Source organism: Tenrec ecaudatus, chromosome 2, assembly GCF_050624435.1.
Source record: "Tenrec ecaudatus isolate mTenEca1 chromosome 2, mTenEca1.hap1, whole genome shotgun sequence".
In the NCBI taxonomy this organism is placed as follows: Eukaryota; Metazoa; Chordata; class Mammalia; order Afrosoricida; family Tenrecidae; genus Tenrec; species Tenrec ecaudatus.
In genome coordinates, this window is record NC_134531.1 from 182,104,787 (window position 1) to 182,123,521 (window position 18,735).

General features: G+C 50.6%; 1 protein-coding gene across 1 annotated transcript in view; it reads right to left on the reverse strand.

The window, feature by feature from the left end:
* The window catches only part of SLIT3 (slit guidance ligand 3), a 705,033-nt gene that overhangs the window by 217,109 nt on the left and 469,189 nt on the right, over positions 1-18,735 (reverse strand). Inside the window, exon 5 of the mRNA XM_075541934.1 lies at positions 3,830-3,901. Within this exon, the coding sequence (XP_075398049.1) occupies positions 3,830-3,901 (72 nt within the window). The remainder of the gene's footprint in view (positions 1-3,829; positions 3,902-18,735) is intronic.

Genomic DNA, 18,735 nt, shown 5'->3' on the forward strand with positions numbered 1-18,735 from the left:
TGTACAATCTGAGATTCATCACCCACCAGGTGGACAACCCACGTGGAGGCAGAGTGCTTTCTGAATTGCTTTCCCACAAGCTTCATTTGTGCAGTCTCCCAGGTTACATGTACTTATGCATACACACTCAAGGATCAACCCTACCCAAGTGCTCCCTGCCCTGAATTCGTGTCTTAGCTCCAGCTCTGTGGCTCTGATTACCCACCTGCCATTCCTCATATGGCTGTTAGGTTAGTGAGCCTGACTCCCACTCATTAAGGCACAGGAAACAGGCTGGGAGACAAGCAGGAGGTGTGACTTTATCAAAGCCATTCAAGCGGTAGGATAGGACAATCTCTTAATACAGAGACGATGCTCCATCTTCTCCATCCGTGGAAGCCTCGAGGCCACTTCCCATCCAACACGACCACTTCCTGATCTTGCAAACCCCACTCTTGCTCCTGACTACCTTTTCTCTACGGAGGACCAGCTCCAAGAATGCAGAGTTCAGACCCACGTGCCTGAGCCTCTGCTGTCTGTCCACAGAACTGGTATGTGGTAGGCATGTCTACAGCATGTTTGATGGTCGGGTGGATGGATGAGGATGAGCATGTGCTGTGGTCCTCTGCCTCATTTGAGCTCAGGTTTATTGTGTTTAATTCCTGTCCTTCTGGCCTCTAATGACTCTGGGTCTCCATGCTCTGATGACATGGCTTCAGAGTTTGCACTTGTCCTTTCAGTTCTGACTGCTCTCCCCAACGTGCCAGCCCGGCTCACTCCTGCAGGACCCCGGACTCAGGACCTGCCTCGGGTCTCTCCTCCCCGCACGGTCCCCTTAGGCTGTCCTAGGCTTCGCCAGCATGCATGGTGTCGTCATGACCACTGCCACTCAGAGGCCAACCACATTCCCAGTAGCTGCATCTAAAGCCCAGCCTCTCGCAGCAGAGTCTCCATAATACAGTCTCGGCTTCTCTTTCCAACCCTATCACCCACCGTTCTGCTCCACGGTCCCGCTACTCCTCGGAGCCCTCTCTGCTCCTGGCCCTTGAAGCTCCCCACCCAGCTCTGCCTCCCGGCTTACAACACGCTATGCCTGGTTTACCCTCTGCATTGCAGTCTCAGTCAGGTCCAACTACAATCCTCACCGTCACACCAACAATAGACATACGGTATCAACCACAGCTAGAATTTTCTAAATGCTTCCCATGTCAAGCAGAGTCGCAAGACTGCCTATAGGCCTTAGTTTTTTAACCTTCACAAAACCCCGTCAGTAAGTCAGTCCATCCTTACAGTGCAGGGGAAGAAACCTAGGCTTGAGGTGTCCTGGGACACACCTGATGCCAGAGACTTGGTAGGAAGCACACATCAAATTCAGATGGAATTGATCAAACTTCTGAAGCCAGAGTCTCACCTCTAGCTACAGGGCCTAAAGCCTCTTCCCTCCCCGAAACTCTGACAACACAGTACTCCTCTGCACTCCTCTGCCGAACTTCATGTTGATCCTGACACGACTGAAGGTCCTCTCTCACTCTCTCTTTTGGACTTATTTCAAGGTGCAAGTTTACTTTATTTCCCTCCATTCAGATATTTTCAGTCACCACCAGAAAACATCTTATTTTATTTACTTCTCTTTAAGCTTTAATTTTGATTTAGGAAGGTTTACAGAGAGACAATAATTTCCCACTCAACCATTGAAACACGTTTTATTTTAATCCCCCATTTCAATCCCTTTTGTGTACCACTGCGCATCCCACTTCCTCCCAGAGCTGCCTGTTTTCATGCCACCTTCTACCCTGACTGCATGTTCTGAGGTCAAGGCCACCCTTTTAATCACCCTTCAGGTTTGAAACTGAACTCAAGCCCCGATACACACCTAACATTCTCTACAATGAGCACTGATTTTCTTGTCCCCAGTCTATGGAGTGAATCTCCTCACATGAATTATACTTCTGGGCCTTCTAAGTCCTGCCCAATATCAGGCTGATAGAACGGAATAAAAGCACAAAGTACTCAATCCCTCGCTAGTTATGCTGGTTAATTCTTTTAAGCAGTGAGTGGACGCCCCTTTCTGCAATCCTGAAAATAAACAGGATGTGCATCTGTGTGGCCCAGAAAAAGAAGGTTTAATAGAAGTTCATGGGGGGAGACTAGAAAAAATCATGGCCATTAAAAATTTACAATAGAGCCATGAGATCCAACAAATGGATTCCATTCCAGGAAGATGTTCATTCTGGGCCCACCATGAAGAAGCTGGCATTGTCCTGCGCTGGGCCTCAGTTTACCCGCTGTGGAACTAACTGTGGGGTGTCTGAGGGTCTCTGGGTTCCCCTCTGGACCGGATGCTGCATGGCAATGAGTCCAGTCTGTTGCTTTTGGATCACGTGCGCATCTTTGTGTCCCTGGCCTGCAAGGGACAAGCATTATAACAGCATCCTGAAGTGGTAAACATGCCGCTGGACAGCCAGAGGTTGAGCATCCTTATTTATTTATGTGGTCTCCAAGGTCTGGTTCTCCCACATATCGTTTTCTCAAGCAGATATAGAGCGTCAGCATGCTGGGTCTTCCTTCACCTGTCCTGCGAAGGAACTCGAGTTCCTCCGTCGCCTCCTCACCCTCTCCAGGAAGCACGCGGGGAGGGAGCGGCCGCGAGGTCTCTCGTCTAAGAGCCCCTGGCAGAGTGGTTCCCCCCCCCCCCCCTTTCCCAGATGTCTCTGTCCTCGTGGGCGTCTGTCTCTTGGTGCTCAACAACAAAACTCTCCATCGAAGGCTTCAGCCCGGGGGAGGTGGATGACCGACATCTGGCCGCCATCACCAGCTTCCTTTTGGGGACCCCAGCCAGCGGAAGCCCCCGCATTCAGTACAGGGAAAGTGGAGGTGTGAAGAAAAGCCACTTCAAGACTGCTCAAGTTCACTTCGAGCCCGGGGAGGAGGCCAGTGGGCAGGCATGCTTGCTTAAACCAGGCCTTCTCTGCGGTGCCTGCCTCCCTCTGCACACACAGGGCCGCAGCCCAGGGACTTCGGGAGGAAGGGCAGAAAGTGCACTCGTCCTGAAGGTAGGGGTCCAGGGATAAGGTGCACACACTGGAGCCACACAGAAAGTAATAAGGGTTACTAGGACATTCACAAAAGCAGCATGGCTCTTGGAGGTGGTGGGCCACATCCGCATCGTGATATGGTGGTGGTTGTGTGTGTCTACACCGGGGATAAAATGTCACAGAACTACACACACACACACACACACACACACGCACGCACGCACAGAGGCACACACGCTAGTGTGTGTGAGACGGATGAAATCCGAAGACTAAGGTCTGTGAATTGTCCCAAGGTCCATCTCCTGGTTTTATATGATCCTATGCAAGATTCGATCATTTGGAGAAGCTGGGAAAGGCTACCTCTCTGTTATTTTGTAATTTCAGAAACAAAACAAACAAATCAAACCAAACACCCCAGACCGTGCAACGACTCTCTAATGGATGGATGTCTTCCCAGGAGGCCCAATTGTCTGGCAAAGGAGCCCCTTACTGATACCAGCTAGCTTGGCAGCACCGTCCCATCCCTTTTATTGAGCAGTTACTGTTCACCAAGTGATACATTAAAGAGAAAAAAGGTGCCACTGTGGGGACAGGCTCCGACTCAGGCCTGTGACCCTAACAACCAGGGAGGAAGAGTCCTCTGTCCCACAGCACACGATCCCTGAACCCCTGGAGCATGGCCCCCCTCAGCCTGCCTCCCAGGCTCCTGACAGCAGCACCCAGCAGCCGCAGAGTGTGCCACCTCCCCTCGGGCTGCACCGCCCTGGAGCCCTGATCAGCCGGGTCTGCAGAGCGGCAACGGAAACAACACTTACAGGTTCTTCACATCAGCGATGCCGCGGAAGGCCTTCCTGGGGATCCCCTGGATCTGGTTTTCGCTCAGGTCTCTAAAGGAGAAGAGAAGAGGCACAGGCGTTAAAGACCCAGGCCCAGCTGGAGATCCGCATCTCATTAAGATAGCAAAACCCCTGGGAGGAGGAGGAGTCCTCTGGGGACTGGGGGGTCTGGGGTTGGTCCATCTCTCTCAGGTCGGGCACATTGTTCCCCTGCAGGCCTTTGCTGACATGGTTACTGGGGCGGGAGCAGCGCCCCTCAGGGCAGGCTCTGTGGGTGGTTTCATACCTCCAGCTCAGGAGCCAAGACAGTGGGCAATGGGCTGTGTTTTGTCACCTCCCAGAGATGACCTTGTCCCCTCCCCCATGACCCCCAGGGTCAGCACCACTCAATCTCTCACAGTCCCTGGGGACTCTGCCTTTGTCATCTGGGATGGGAACAGAGCCCGGTCCCTTCTGGTTTTCTGAAGGGCGTGGCCACCTCCGCTGGCTCTAGTGTCCCCAGACGTCTGAGGGTCTCCTGGTCTTCCCAGTGACAGACATGATGAATTCAAATTGCAGTTCCATCCATGCGTCCAAAGTGGGGGTCCCCCTGGCCGGCCCCTCACGTTCTTGTCCCGAGGCCCTCTTTAACCACCCCCACAGCCTCAAGTTCTTTTTCTAAGCCCCTGCGCAAGAACGATTTCATAATAGTTTGCAAGACCTAACGCACACATTTCCTTTCCTCCTCAGGAGGGTGCAGTGAGGAATCTATTTGCAAAGATCCCCCAGGTCTTGGCGGGTGTAGCTCTTGGGCCAGGCTCTCCCATAGAGCCACAGGCTGCAGAAGCTTCTGGAGAGGCGGAGCATGGGTGGGCGGGGGGAGGGGAGAGGGCACAGCAGTTCTCGCCTCTAAGGGGAAGACTCTGCTCCGCTATAGGTCCCCTTCCAAACAGAAACACCATTGTGCTCTACTCTGATTGTAGCAGGTGTATTTTTGCTAAGAAAACACACACACACACACAACTTTCAGGTATTATGTTTATTTTAAGAATTACCAGAGATCACTCCTTATATCCTATTCAAACAGTTAGAGACATGGGCAGGTTTCTCAGTATAGCAAGTGAAACAACAGTGTACTACATATGCATACACATTTACATATACATTTAGCCAATAGGACTTTGTACTACACAGCCCGGTACAACTTAGTTTTCACTAACTACCTTGGGGACACCTGTCTCTTACACCGTACTTCTAGGACAACATATTAAGTCGATGTAGGTCATTCAAGGAGCCCTCGTGGCATGATGGTTAAGCACCCTTCTGGTCAGTGGTTTGAACCCACCACCCGCCACACAGAAGATGAGCCAGTCCGCATTATAAAGGTTTACAGCCTTGGCGTCCCCACGGGGCAGTTCACTCTGCCCAAGTTAAAACAGACTCCCTGCCGACTTGAGTTTTTGGCATGCCGTCCAATTATACAGGAGGATATCCGACCCCAAATAGTTTGAGTGGTTGGGTATGCATTCAATTACTTAGTTATCGATCGATTGGTTGCCATTTAAAGAGACATTCGGATGGATTTCTTCCCTGCCCATGCATTTCGGGGCAGTCATCCGGTTAGTCCCTTGATACAACGTCTGACAGCGCTGGATCACGAGGCAAAAGCACACCCTCACTTGTCCAACAGATGGCTTGTCCCCGCGGGCATCTGCACATTGGTTTTCCAAAGATGCCTAATCTAAACTTCTGGATCAGCCCAAAGACATTTGGGAAAACCATCCTGTATGAAAACGCAGGCCTCTTGAATTCACCCTCTGCAGGGGGTCAGGAGGGAAGTAGTCGCATGTAGAAGGGGAATATCCATTTTCGCTCTCCCTTGGGGGTCATGCGGGACCACTTTCAGATATTTTAGGCACCAAAAAGCATGAGAATTGGGGCAGCAGTAGACACTAGTGACTTCTGGGGAGGGATAGCAGTGCTCACACACACACCCCTCCCCATCTCAAACCCATTTCCTCTGCCGGCAGCTGTGTAAGTGCATTCAGAACCACGATGGGCCCAGGGCAGGCTCCAGGCTGGGCCTGATTCAATGAACAGGGCTCCAGCCTGGGGTCGGTCCCAGAACAAAGGCACACGATGACAGCAGAGGTCAGCCAGTGTCACCAAGGCCACACCGCTGCTCTCCATCAGCCTCCAGGAGAAGGGGGGCCTTGGGCTTGTCATCCTACTAATTCGATTTCTACCAGGCATCTGGGCTACACCCGAGGCTCCAGCAGCCACGTTCTATGGGCCCAGTCTTTCCTGACAAGTGAAGGCCATCTCCAGGCCGCCAAGCCCCCATTCACAACAATGTGCCGCCCCCCTGCCACCCTCCTTCCCCCACCCCCAGGCTTGGCTGCTGGCTTTGGCTTCACACTCCGAGAGAAGAACTCCAGCCACACTCCTGATGAATGGTGGATGGCCAAAGTCTAAAGCAAAGGGAGGCCAAAGAAGCTCACAGCGGTCTGCTCTGCCTGTGCCGGGAAGCTGGAGGCGGGGCATGATTCCCACAGTGTGCTACCTGTTTGAGGGGAAGGGTCCCCAAACGCACTGGGAGGGGGAGCCATTGTGCAGTCTCTGGTTTGCACTGCAAAAGAAGGAAGGACGGAAGAGAGGAGGGTGGTAGGCAAACACATCTGTCAGAACCATCGAGTGGAGATGCTGGTAGACTCCCAAGCACACAGACATGACCCTGCCTTCCGCTGGGCAGCTCCTTGGTTTTCTGTTTACCATTCCTTTCTATAAACACACCCGGCGTTAACTCCTAGTTTCAGAGTCCCTGTGTGGCACAGCCAGTCAAGCATTTGGCTACAAACCGGGCACCGGGGAGCCTGAATCCACCTAATGGCATAGTGGGTTATGCGTTAGGCTGCTTACCAAGCAACGTTGGCAGTCTGAGCCCACCAGTTGCTTCATGGGCGAAAGATGGGGTTTCCTGCTCCCATCAAGACATCCAGGCTTATAAACCTCACGGAACTGGTCCACCCTGCCCTATAGTGTCTGGGTCCGAAGGAACTGTAAATGTAAGGATAGTGTAAGGATGTCGGGATAAAGCATGTCCCTGCTATTGCTTCCTTCCTGTCTCAAATGAGCAAAATGGTAGATGGTAAGGAATACATCTCTTCCCAGACCAATCTGCTCCTCAATTTTGCTAATTTTCTCTTCCATTGAGCCTCTTGTCCCCAGCTAACAATAGGGCCGCCGCCATGAGCTGCAGGATTGTATATTGATTTCATAAATACCTCCAGTGGTCTGATGTAGAGACAACTTTAATGGTGTTCCTGACGGGGGGCTGGGGGTGGGGGTGTGGGGGAGGGCCCAGGCCCGGGTGCTGCATTTTCAGTAACCGTGTCTCCCAATGATGGCAGGGCCTCCGTGAGGGTCCCTAGGAGCACACTTATCTCGGCAGGATGTCGGAGCACGGAGCTACTGTCAAGCACTCTCCTTGAGAGATGAGAGCCAGGGCTTTCAGGTGACGCTTAAATAAAAATAACAAAATCTCTCTGGAATGCCATGAGCCTGTTCTGGCTGATTGCTGGCTGGGGTTTGAATGCCTCACCCTTCGGGCGGTGGGGGCAGCGCTCAGTGAGGAGTGCAGAGCCGCTTGGACGTGACCAGAGAGAGGGTGCTGCCACTGCTGCTTCTGAGATGTGCGAGGCCAGACGGACAGGGTTGGAGGCCATCGGATGGGAGACGTGCTGCGGTTTTCTAGGGAGAAGAGGAAGGGTGGTGGGCAGCTTGGCTCGGGATTGGGATGACTTTTCCATAGTTAGGGCTCAGGAGGGAAAGGAGAACTGCATTAGCTAAAGTGCATTTTCCAGCTTCCGGAAAATGATTAACCGGCTGATTATTCCATCCAAAAACACAAGACCAGAGAGGACTTATTAAGGAGACAGTAAGTCAAATAGGGGTTGGCAAGAACCAATATATCCCCCTTCCATCCAACTCCCCCGCCCTCCTTTTTAATTTACTAAAATGCTTTGGACACAGATTAACTTTCTTCGCAAATTTATTATTGCTTCATCTACCTTGAAACGGGAAGTGCAGACACTTTGATAAATGGATTGAAAGCTTGTCTAGTTCAGGGCAGCTTTTGAAATGCTTCCCGTAGCTCTCGCTGCAGCCGGGAGGGGGCTGTGCTCATGCTCCGGGTGGCCGTGGGCGGTGTCCCCACCTTCACCCCACCCCTATCGGCCGGAGTTGACCTTGGCCACGTGACAAGACAAGGGGCAGGAAATGGTCTCCTCTGCTCCGGGGTGGGGGGCACTGAACTTGTCTTGGTCCCCTCTGGGCTCCCAGGAAGTGCTCTCTGTGTTAGGGGCAGTTTGGTGGTGATGATGGGCAGGAGGTGGGGGTGGGGGCTGCTCCGTGGTGCCAATCTCAACTTATTTCTGAGCTACAAATTGGGGCCAGGAATTTCCCCAAGATGTGGACAACCTAGTAGTCGTGAAGTGAGTGGAGCCCCTTAGTAGCTGCATGCGCACACGTGCAACTAACTGGTCGGTGCCTCATTCTTGCCATCTCCACAGGGGGGCTCTGTGTAGACGTGACTTCACGGATGCCCCGGGAAAATGAACAGGTAGGTACGTGTGGCACAGTCAACACAGCACCTGGGACCACGAGTGGCTGCACTCATGTCTTGGACTCTGCCCCCCCCCTTTAGCCCTGAGAATGGGAGGGCATGGGCCTCCAATTCTGCAAGTGGCAAGATGCATGCACATTGTGCTTCCATGGAAGTCAGGGGAAAGATGAGAGGCTTTGTATCCATTGTTACCTAGACAAAAGTATCCATATTTGACACTAGATCCCTTTGAGGAAAATGGGAACTCTTGATACAGTAAAAGGGTCTGTCTGGAATGGGCTCTCTGAGAAGCCGTGAGCCAAGGTTACTGGTGAGGTGACTGTGTAAAGACGTGCTCCCAGAAGGGACCATGGAAGAGGGAGCAGGGTGGGGAAGAAGGATAGTCTCTGAGAAAGGGGGTGTGGCCTTCACAGCTCTGTATCAAGCACTTGGTTAGGGACCATCCAAACACCAAAGCAAACTCAATGCCATCGAGTCAATCCTGATGCATAGTGACCCTACAGGACAGGGTAGAACTGCCCCTGTGAATTTCCATGACTGTGAGGATTTGCAGAGCTGCTGGAGGGACCATCCAAGAGAAATGTGAACTCCCAGACTCTCCAGGTTCTCCACTAGCGCACGTGCGGGACCATTGCAACTCAAAAGTAGACTGTTGAAGAGGTTCCCAGCTTTGACCCTCTAGCAGGAAAATGCAAACAAGCATGGAATGGCCCTAACACCAGCAAAAGGGACCCAAGGGGATCCACCACAAAGCTTTCATACGATGCTTGAAGGACGGTTCCCTAGATTAGGATGTCCACAGACAGTAATAAAATCACCTTCTGGAAGACCAGACGTTTAGAGACCAGCATCCAGAGGCCACTAGCCAGTTGCCGTGCCCTTGACTCCTGGTGACTCCATGTGTGTCAGAGGGGAACGGCGCTCGACCGCACTTTCAGTGGCTGAGCTTGGGGAAGCAGATTGCCAGGGTTAGCTTCGGAGGAGCGTGTGGGTGGACTCAGCAAGCTTTTGGCTGGCGGTACAGCGTTTTAACTATCTGCACCACTCAAGGACTCCAAAGGGGCCACAGAAGAAGCTAGTCAACCAAAGAATGCTGTAACAACCCAGTCTGAATGGGACACCAGGCCATTCACACTTTGTTACCTTCCCCTGTATAGGCTCCTTTCCGTGAGAATCTTCGCAGTGCCTTCTCACTCCATAAAAAGATAATGTTAAACTAAAATAGAGATGAGCTACAATGGATATAATCTGGAATTTGGGCCCAGGGCAGTGGATTATCAGGTTGATTCTATGGTCTGAGTTTCATTGTGTTAGACTGTGGATCATAGCAAACTATGGGCAACCTTGACAAGAATGGGAATTCTAGAACACTTTGTTGTATGCATGCAGAACCTCTACATTGGATAAACAACAACAACAATATATAAGAGACAAAGGGGTCAGGGGGGTGGTAAAGTGGGCAGGGAGGGAATCCAGGGGAGCTGGTCTCAAGGAGCTCACGAAGAAAGACCATGTATTGAAAATGATGACGCCAGCCATTGTACACTTACGCTTGATCTAGTGGAAGTTTGGATTGTATTAATATCTGTAAGAGCTCCTAATCAAATGTTAAAAGTAAATCAGTCAAAGTGTGCATCAGGTTGTCTCCTCTAGCCATACTTATTTATGCAGAACAAATAGTCTGAGAAGCTGGACTGTATCAAGAAAAACCTGGCATCTGGCTTGTAGCTCGGCTTTTGTTTTTTAACAGCTTGTGATATGCAGATGACACCATCTTGCCTGGTGAAAGAGAGGCGGACTGGAAGCACTTGCTGGCAAAGATCAATCGGTTCAGGATGGATGACAACTCAATGTAAAGAAAAACCGAACCCTTACAACCAGACCCGGAGGCAACATTCGGATAAATGGGAAAAAAGAACAGGTGACAAAGACTGCATTTGACTTGGGTCTATGGTCAACGTTCACGGAGGCAGCAGGCAAGAATCTAACGAAATATCGCCTTGGGTGAATCTGCGGCACGAGACCGCTGTAAAGTGCAGAAGAGTGAGGAGGCCACTTTAAAGACGAAGGCGTGTCTGGCCGCAGCCAGGTTCTTTGGCACAGTCTCGTCTTCCTGTGGCCGTAGGACAATGGAGAGGGCAGACACACAACAATGGGAACATCGGAATGATGGTGCTGGTGACCATCGCCGAAGGAACTCACAACTCAGTCTGCAAGAAGTCCATCCAGAGTGCTCCTTAGAAGTGGGGATGACAAAATAATAATTTATAAATTATCAAGGGCTCATGAGGGAGCGGGGAGCAGGGAGGGAGGGGAAAAAAAAGAGGACCTGATGCAAAGGGCTTAAGTGGAGAGCAAATGCTTTGAAAAGATGAGGGCAAAGAATGTACAGATGTGCTTTATACAATTGATGTCTGTATATGTATGGATTGTGATAAGAGTTGTATGAGCCCGTAATTAAAAAAAAAAGAAGTGGGGATGGTGAGGCTTTGTCTCATGTACTCTGGACATGTTATAATTACGCGATCAGCCCCGAAGAGGAAGACCTCTGAGGAGATGGATCGACCCTGGGACTTAGACATACCCAGGGCAGCGCAAGACCTAGCAGTACTTCAGTGTGGTGGACACACTTGACGGCATCTAACCACCACCACATGGTCTGAGCATATATGAAACTCATGTTCACATGCACTGCCTGCTAGAAAGAATCCAGTCCACGGATATGCTAAATATCCATCAAAACTCATTTGGGAATTATAAACTTTATGAGGAGTAACCTATGAATTTTAAATGTCTTTTACTCTCAATACCACCAGCCTACACTAAGCTGATCACCACCCGGCTGTCAGTTTGTGTAACTTTTTGGCCAACATTGCTGAAAACTATGCCATTTGTATTTCAAAGACCAGCAGGGTCACCCGTGGTGGACAGGTGTCAGCAGAGCTTCCAGAGTAAGAAGAGATTCCAGGAAATCTACTTCAAATACTTAGCCAGTGTGAAGCTTATAGACGGCAACAGAACATGGTCCCACGTGTTGGACACAGCACCAGGAGGGATTGGCTGTCGGGGAAGAAGGCCACGTGCGGTGAAGCATGGGGCCAGTGTGGCTGAGGGAGACCCTGGGTGGGATGGGGAGGGAGAACAGACACAGCAATGGACACAGGCATGCCCAGTGCCCATGAGGGTGCTGCAGGACCTGAGCGAACAACCTGGCTGCGATAGCTGCTGTCTCTGACTCCCCAGATGGAGTCCTGCGCCCAGTCACGGACACTCAGTCTGTGGTCCCCCCTCTGCTCCAGGAACGAGGGAGAAAGACATCACTGTTGTGTTGACCTTCATTTCAGACAGCAGGAGGGGCAGACATGCAGGGAAGAATTGTTCCCTGGGGACCTTACAACATGGACTTCAGGGCGGATTTATCTTAATAGATAAATCTCCTCTCCAGGCAATTTATCTTAATCAGCAAGATTATATGTTTGCAGTTGAGTCACTGTCAAAAACCAAATGAGCCCCACGCCTATGTCACAGCTAAGAAGCCCTGGCGCCTCCAGCTGGGTGTCAGTCGGTGGCATCCTTTGTCCAAGAGAGATTACAGCAGAGTCACCGAGTCATTTCCTGAAAGAACTGCCATGCATCTCAAGGGGCCAGAGAATCGAAGTATCAACGGGGGACTGAAACCCCCAATGATTTCCCACTGTTCCAGTTATGCTTCTGAATATTTCATTGCTGCAGGAGTTTACATTGCTTGCTCACTTGGTGTTAGGAAGCTACTGAATAAAAGATAGCAGCAAGAGCTCCTTTCCTTCTGCCTCCTCTGATACGCTCGTTGTTAGGGTCCTAGCCGTATCCCATACTTGTGCTTGGAGTCCTGAAAGTGCAGTGGATCAAGGGGGGAGGGGCCTGCTAACCACAGGTTGGTGGTTCAAACCCACCTCCAGGATAAAGATGTTCAGTCTGCTCCCATAACGATTTACAGTCCTGAAATGGGTGCATAAGCAAGTGTGGTGAAGAAAGTTGACGGTGCCCAGCTAACAAAAGATAAAAAGACTGGGGTCTCAAAGGCTTGAAGATAAACAAGCGGCCATCTAGCTCAGAAGCAACAAAGCCCCCACGGAAGAAGCACACCAACCCGTGTGATCATGAGGTGTTGAAGGGATCCGGTATCAGGCATCAAAGACCCCAAACTAAAAATCATAACCATGTGAATGAAGGGGAGGATGGAGTGGAGACCCCAAAGCCCATCTATAGGCAATTGGACATCCCTTACAGAAGGACCACATGCAAGAGACGAGCTAGTTAGGGTACAGTATACCACCAACAAAACACACAACTTTCTTCTAGTTCTCTAATGCTTCCCTGCTAGCCCCCACTGTCATGGCCCCAGTTGTATTTTACAATCCAGCTAGATGAGAGCACACACACTGGTACAGACAGGAGCTCAAACAACAGGGAACCCAGGTCAGCTAAACCCTTCAGGACTAATAATGAGAGTAGTGATACCAGGAGGGGGAGGTTGGGGGGAGAAAGGGGGAACCAATCACAATGATCGATATATTCCACCCAACCCCTGGCGTAGGCAGACAGCTAAAGAGTGGGTAAAGGGAGACAGTGGTCAGTGTAAGACATGAAAAAACAATAATTTATAAATTACCAAAGCATCATGAGGGAGGGAGGGTGGAGGAGGGGGGGAAATGAACTGATACCAAGAGCTCAAGTAGAAAGAAAATGTTTTGAAAATGAGAATGGCAACATATGTACAATGGATGTATGTATGGATTGTGGTAAGAGCTGTAAGAGCCGCCAATAAAATGAATTTTTTAAAGAAATCACCACTATGTGAATTATCTTCTTTGAATAAAACTATGATTCGTTTAAATTAAAAAAGAAAAAAGATTTATAGTCGTTGAAAATCTATGGAGCATTTATACTCTGGCCTATAGGTTTGCGATCAGTTACCATGCAGTTGCTGGGTTTGCCTTTTAGCCCTTCCATTCAGATGCTTTGTTGGTTGGGCGGCTAAGAGCAAGATCAGGATTTCAAAACCACCTTGTCTGAGGGAGAAAGCCAGGAGTCACAGTCTCGGAGACTCACCGGAGCCACTCCACCCTGACCCGCAGGGCTTGCTGTGAGTCAGAAATGACTCAATGGCACCGAGTTTGGCTTTGGTTCATTCCGATGCTTAAACCTGGCTGTCCATGTCCGAGGGGTTTCGGTTTCCCCCAACAGCCACGTGTGGCCGGTGCTGACATCCAGAAGTGAACAGACTCAGTGTCTGTCCTCACCTCTGCCCTGTCTACGAGGTAACAGCCTGGTGTTGGGGTGGCCACCTGCCCGGGGGTCAGCACACACATGCACAGCAGAACACGTACTAGCCGGGCCTGCACGAGCCCGGGACCTGGTGCAGATCAGGTAGCCGTCATCGGATGGAGGCTGGAACTCATTTCTGGAAGGGGATTGCCAGGCCTTTCTTCCCACGGCAGCTATGAAGTCGGAAGCACCACTGAAACCTCTCGGTGTTGTAGAAACTCGCAAGTTCCACGGACACAAATGACTAGTGGTCGCATGTGCAGGGCGTGGGCCAGGAATTGAACCTGGTGTCCTGCAAGGAAGGTGAGAGTTCTTCTACGGCCATGTCACATCTCGTCACCAGCAAGAGTGAGAGCCCTGGCTTCCCATACTTCTCTAAACTCACACCGCCAGTGCCGCCCCTTCACTAAAGAGCAGATCTGGTGACTGCCTTTTCCTGCGGCACACACTGCCTCAGTTCTTAGAAAAAATCGGAAAAGATGTCAATTTAAGCCACTAGCACTTAGGGCTGCCCAGGCTTGCTTCATCAAGTACGTTGTTCTTTATTTCAAAGTGGACCCTCTGATGAAAAGCAGGAGAGGAGGAAGATGGAGCAGAGAGTTGTCGTGGTCTGCTGCAGCGTCCTCCCCGTGGGGGCCAGGGGCTCCCTGTCCCTACGGGGCCTTGAAAAAATGCATAGATCCCTTACTTTACGTGCGTGATAATGGTGTTTCAGTTCTGTTCCCTTGGAGTCTTTATCTTTTAGATATGGAAATGCTTAAGGATGGAATGATGTCTGGGTTTAGTTTTATGAAACCATAGAAGAGGAGTACAGATGAAACAAGACTGACAATGACTTGATAATTAAGGGAGGTGGCTGGTGGGTACTTTGAGTGTATGAGATGTTCCATAGTCAATCTGTTTAAACACGCAGATTCTTGGGATCCACCTGGGACCTACTGAATCAGACACTCTGCAGAGGATGCTTCCAGGAGCACATTCAGTACACCTCGGAGCATCTGGGACTAGCGATCACACTCATGCCCAGCTCTGCTGCTTCTGGGCTGTGTGTCTTTAAGAAGATGCCTTCAGTTTTCCGAGTCTCGATTTGTATGTCTAGGAGATTGGGCTAAGCATTACAGATAATGGATAAGCAAGTGCTTTCTGAACTCTAATGTAGTATATAAATGCAAATTACTGTCTTCATTTTATTAGCATCAATTTAGCCAATATAGCATCTTATTATCTTTAAGTCTCCAGTCTCATTTCAGGGAAATTCTTGGATACTAGATGCAAAGGCTTTCTGCGTCTCAGGTGTAAAGGCTTCCGGTGCTAATTGCTCTAGAAGAGATCACTTCAGAAAGTGCTTGGTAGCGTGAGAGAAAAATGTGGAGCAGAACTCGAAACCCCCAAAGAGACTGGGCTTACTGGTCAGCTAGAGACTGCTGGAATTCTGAGGCTGTGGCCCTTGGTGACCCCTAGGGTCTGGAAATGAACTCATCCCTGATGTCCACCCACCTTCGAATAACCAACCATTCGGTATCAAAAGGGCAGCATTTTCCCCGGAGACAGAGTTCAGGAGCATGAGGAAAGGAGGAGGAATGGGAATGGGAAGCACAGGGATAGAATGGGATAAATGACGCTACCCTGTGGGATTGAGAGCAGTGGCATGAAACAAATGTATATGAATTGATGAGTGTAAAGCGATTTGTTCTATAAACCTTAGCCCAGTTCACAAGAAAAAGTGAACAAGAAATACTAAAAAGGCAGCTGGAGCCCTGGTGGTGTCATGGTGGTCATGCATCGGACTGCAAGCCTAGAGGTCATCGGTTCAAAACCACCATTGTTCCATGAGAGAAAGAAGGGCCTTCCTACTCTTGACAAGAATTAGAGTCTCAGAAACTCTCCTACAGGGGAAGTCCTCTCCTCTCCTACAGGGTTACTCTGAGTTGACATGGACTCGATGGCTGTGAGTTTGAATTTTGAATGTTTGGCAAAATATCTGCCGGATCAGGAGAGGAACACTGGGACACTGAAGGTGCGTGACCAAATCTAATGTGTGTGTTGACAGAAAGTCACACGGTAGTCCAGTTTGGAGGATGATCTATAACTGCTGACCTAGAACCTAGAAGAGTCTTCTGTAAGGTTCTAGCACAGCCGATCCTGGCATCCCAGTGATATGGCAGAAGTAGGCAGACCAAGCACTCTGCTCCCTGGATGCCCTCAGATCTACAGGGAGAGATCACAGATGAGTGGGTCCCTCCTGTGTTCCAGAAAGCTGTACTTTGGAGAGAAATCACTCCGGGCAAGTGACAGAGCAGCCAGGCTGAGAGGCAGACACCTGCGGTGGTGACCCTGGCACAAGGGCTAGTTTTCAAGCAAAACAAAGCCAAGGTTCACTCCGAGGGTCCTGGAGAGCCTGGGACCGGCTAGGGCTGCCCACGGGCACTCACAGGGAACTGTCTGATCAAAGGGAGAGTGAGAGTACCTGAGACCAAAGGTGCAGGTGGAGTCTGGTGCCAGGGCTGCCGTAGGAGTCCCTGGGAGGTACAGGTACAAATGGTTTAGGAGCTCAGTGCTAACAAATCAAAAAAGTCAGGCGAAGGCTTGCATACCAAAGGGAACGGAGATTGCCAAGGGGGGGGCATGGGAGGGAGCGCAAGCAATGAGCCCCACTGCTAATGGTGTGAACTTGGGTGAAGCTCAGGTGGGGGTTCCGGAGAGGGAGCCATCAAAGGGGGACGGTAAACTATCAGGGATGGGTGGGTTGATGCAATACAAAGTTGGTGATCCTACATGTAAACAACCCCCCACCTAATTCATAATAAAACATTGTTTTGTTTTGAAGTTTAGAGTTTCCAGTTTATCCAGAGGTGCCTCAAAAGAATGTCCTCTGATCCACTTTGGGAAAATCTGCTGTGGAAACCCCCTGGGGGCATTTCTACTCTGGTTTGCCCCACGTCTCCCTCCATGGACGGACTTGACTAGACGGCAGCTGGGGCTGTGCTTGGTTACCAGTGTGGGCACCCTTTAGTGTCGCCCTCGGCGGGTGTTTTAGGAATCACAGGGGTGGATGCTTCAGGGCGATGCAAGCTGCATGTGAACATCGGGGCTGTGTGGGTGTGTGCTGAAGGCATGAGGGGCCCACGGATGTGAATTTTCAAACATCCAAGCAAAACCAGTCCTTTGGGCTGACCAATGAACACTCAGTCCCCGGCCGAGTCTGACTCCAGGCATAAGGCACAAGGAGCCCGTTGAGAGGGATTTGCTGTGTCCAGAACATCACTGCCCCACAGAAACTTGATGGGGTCATGGAGGAAAGCAGAAATATCCCATTGGTATCAATATAAGAGTAACAACGAATTTGTATGTAACCCGTATATAAATTGGATTGTATGCATACCCACCCACTATATCCAAAATACCCTCATTTCAATATGCAAGCAATAAAACAACTTTAACGAGACATTTAATGAACCTTTCATCCCAAGGTTTGAGAGGTGGTGTGCATCTGATATATGTCTTAATTTGCACCGGCCACCTTCCAAGGGCCCAGGAGCCACACATGGCCAGTGACGTCTGGAATGGACAGGGCAGTTCTAGAGCAGGAGTTCACAGTTGGACGATATAGCCGTGCGTTCTCCCACTGCCAAAGAAGGGAAGCAGTCTTCCCAAATTGGAGTCAACCTAAAGCATCCAAAGAAGAGGAGGGGTACCAAGCAGACTGGAAACATCTAGGATCCAGGGAACTACGTGGTCCTGACCTATCCCAGTCATTCCACACTGCTGCCCCAAGTGGAGAACCTCGTTTGAATCAGAAGACGTAGTCAGTCTTCCCTTCACCACCCAGGCTGCAGGGGTTCACCAGTGCTTCCGTTCCAAACCAAAGCTGTCTGCCCTTAATTACCGCACGCAGCTCCAACTTAAGCTCTGCGAGTTCATGACCAGCCTGACGACTGACTGATCATCTCCAGCAAACGGTGCGGACTCAGCTTCTCAACAGCTCACTCACCCCTGGGGTCACCACAGTTTAGTGGCCAGGCCGCTGCATCACAGGGGATTGAGGAGCGCCCTCTCTCAGCCCACCTGTGCCTTCTGAGCTGTTCCAGTTCTCTCCTCAAGGTGACCGAGTGGTCCAGGAGTCTGACTCCAGGGTCTGTGTGCTCCATCTAGCCCCATGGGCCCTTCTAGAGTGATTTGGGTGCCTTTAGACTGTGTGTAGGAGCCTGATGCTAGAAAAAAAAAATCCGATGGTAAGGATCGAAGCACATTCCTGAGCTAGCCCCTGCCCACTCTGAGACTCAACGGGATGCTTTGGTTTCATTCATCAACCTTGGTGGCGAGTTTCCCCCGGTTCAAAAGGATGGAGACTGGCCTTTTCCCCCCTTCTCTTTATTTGATTCTCTCTGTCTGCCCAGTGGGGTTTAGGAGACGGAGCACATTCTGTGCAAGCCATCCTCCTCTGCGGCTGACGTATTGCCCCCCCCCCCCCCTTCCCCTCTGTCCCTCTTCCCTGGCAGTTCTCGGAGGCTTTCATCCTTAATTTGAGTGTCGTAACTGACATTGTCAATCTAGAATCCAGTAGCACGTCTAATACTGGCTGGACAAGGGAGATGCAGGGGGAGGAGAGGGGGGCAGCAAATTCATCTTGAGAAGTAGCTTTATGTAAATCGATCCTTTGGTCCGAAAGCCGGAGCCAGGCATTTGCTGATTAATTGGAGAAGCATCCTTGGTCGCTTGTCTTCTTTGGAGAGATGGCCCAAATTGAGTCCTCTCTCCTTTCCAAAGACATCTCCATGCCAAAAAGCCTTTGCAATTAGGAGATGGAACCTTGGGAGCCAGGGGGAGGTGAGAGGATGGGGGAGCATTTATGGACTCGTTCTGAAATGCAGAGCGAGCATTCTGGCTGCTTTGTGATGAACGGCTGGCCTGGACACCCACCCACCCCGCTCACTTTCATTCTGTGGCCTGATATCGTGGGCTCAGAGACTTCATA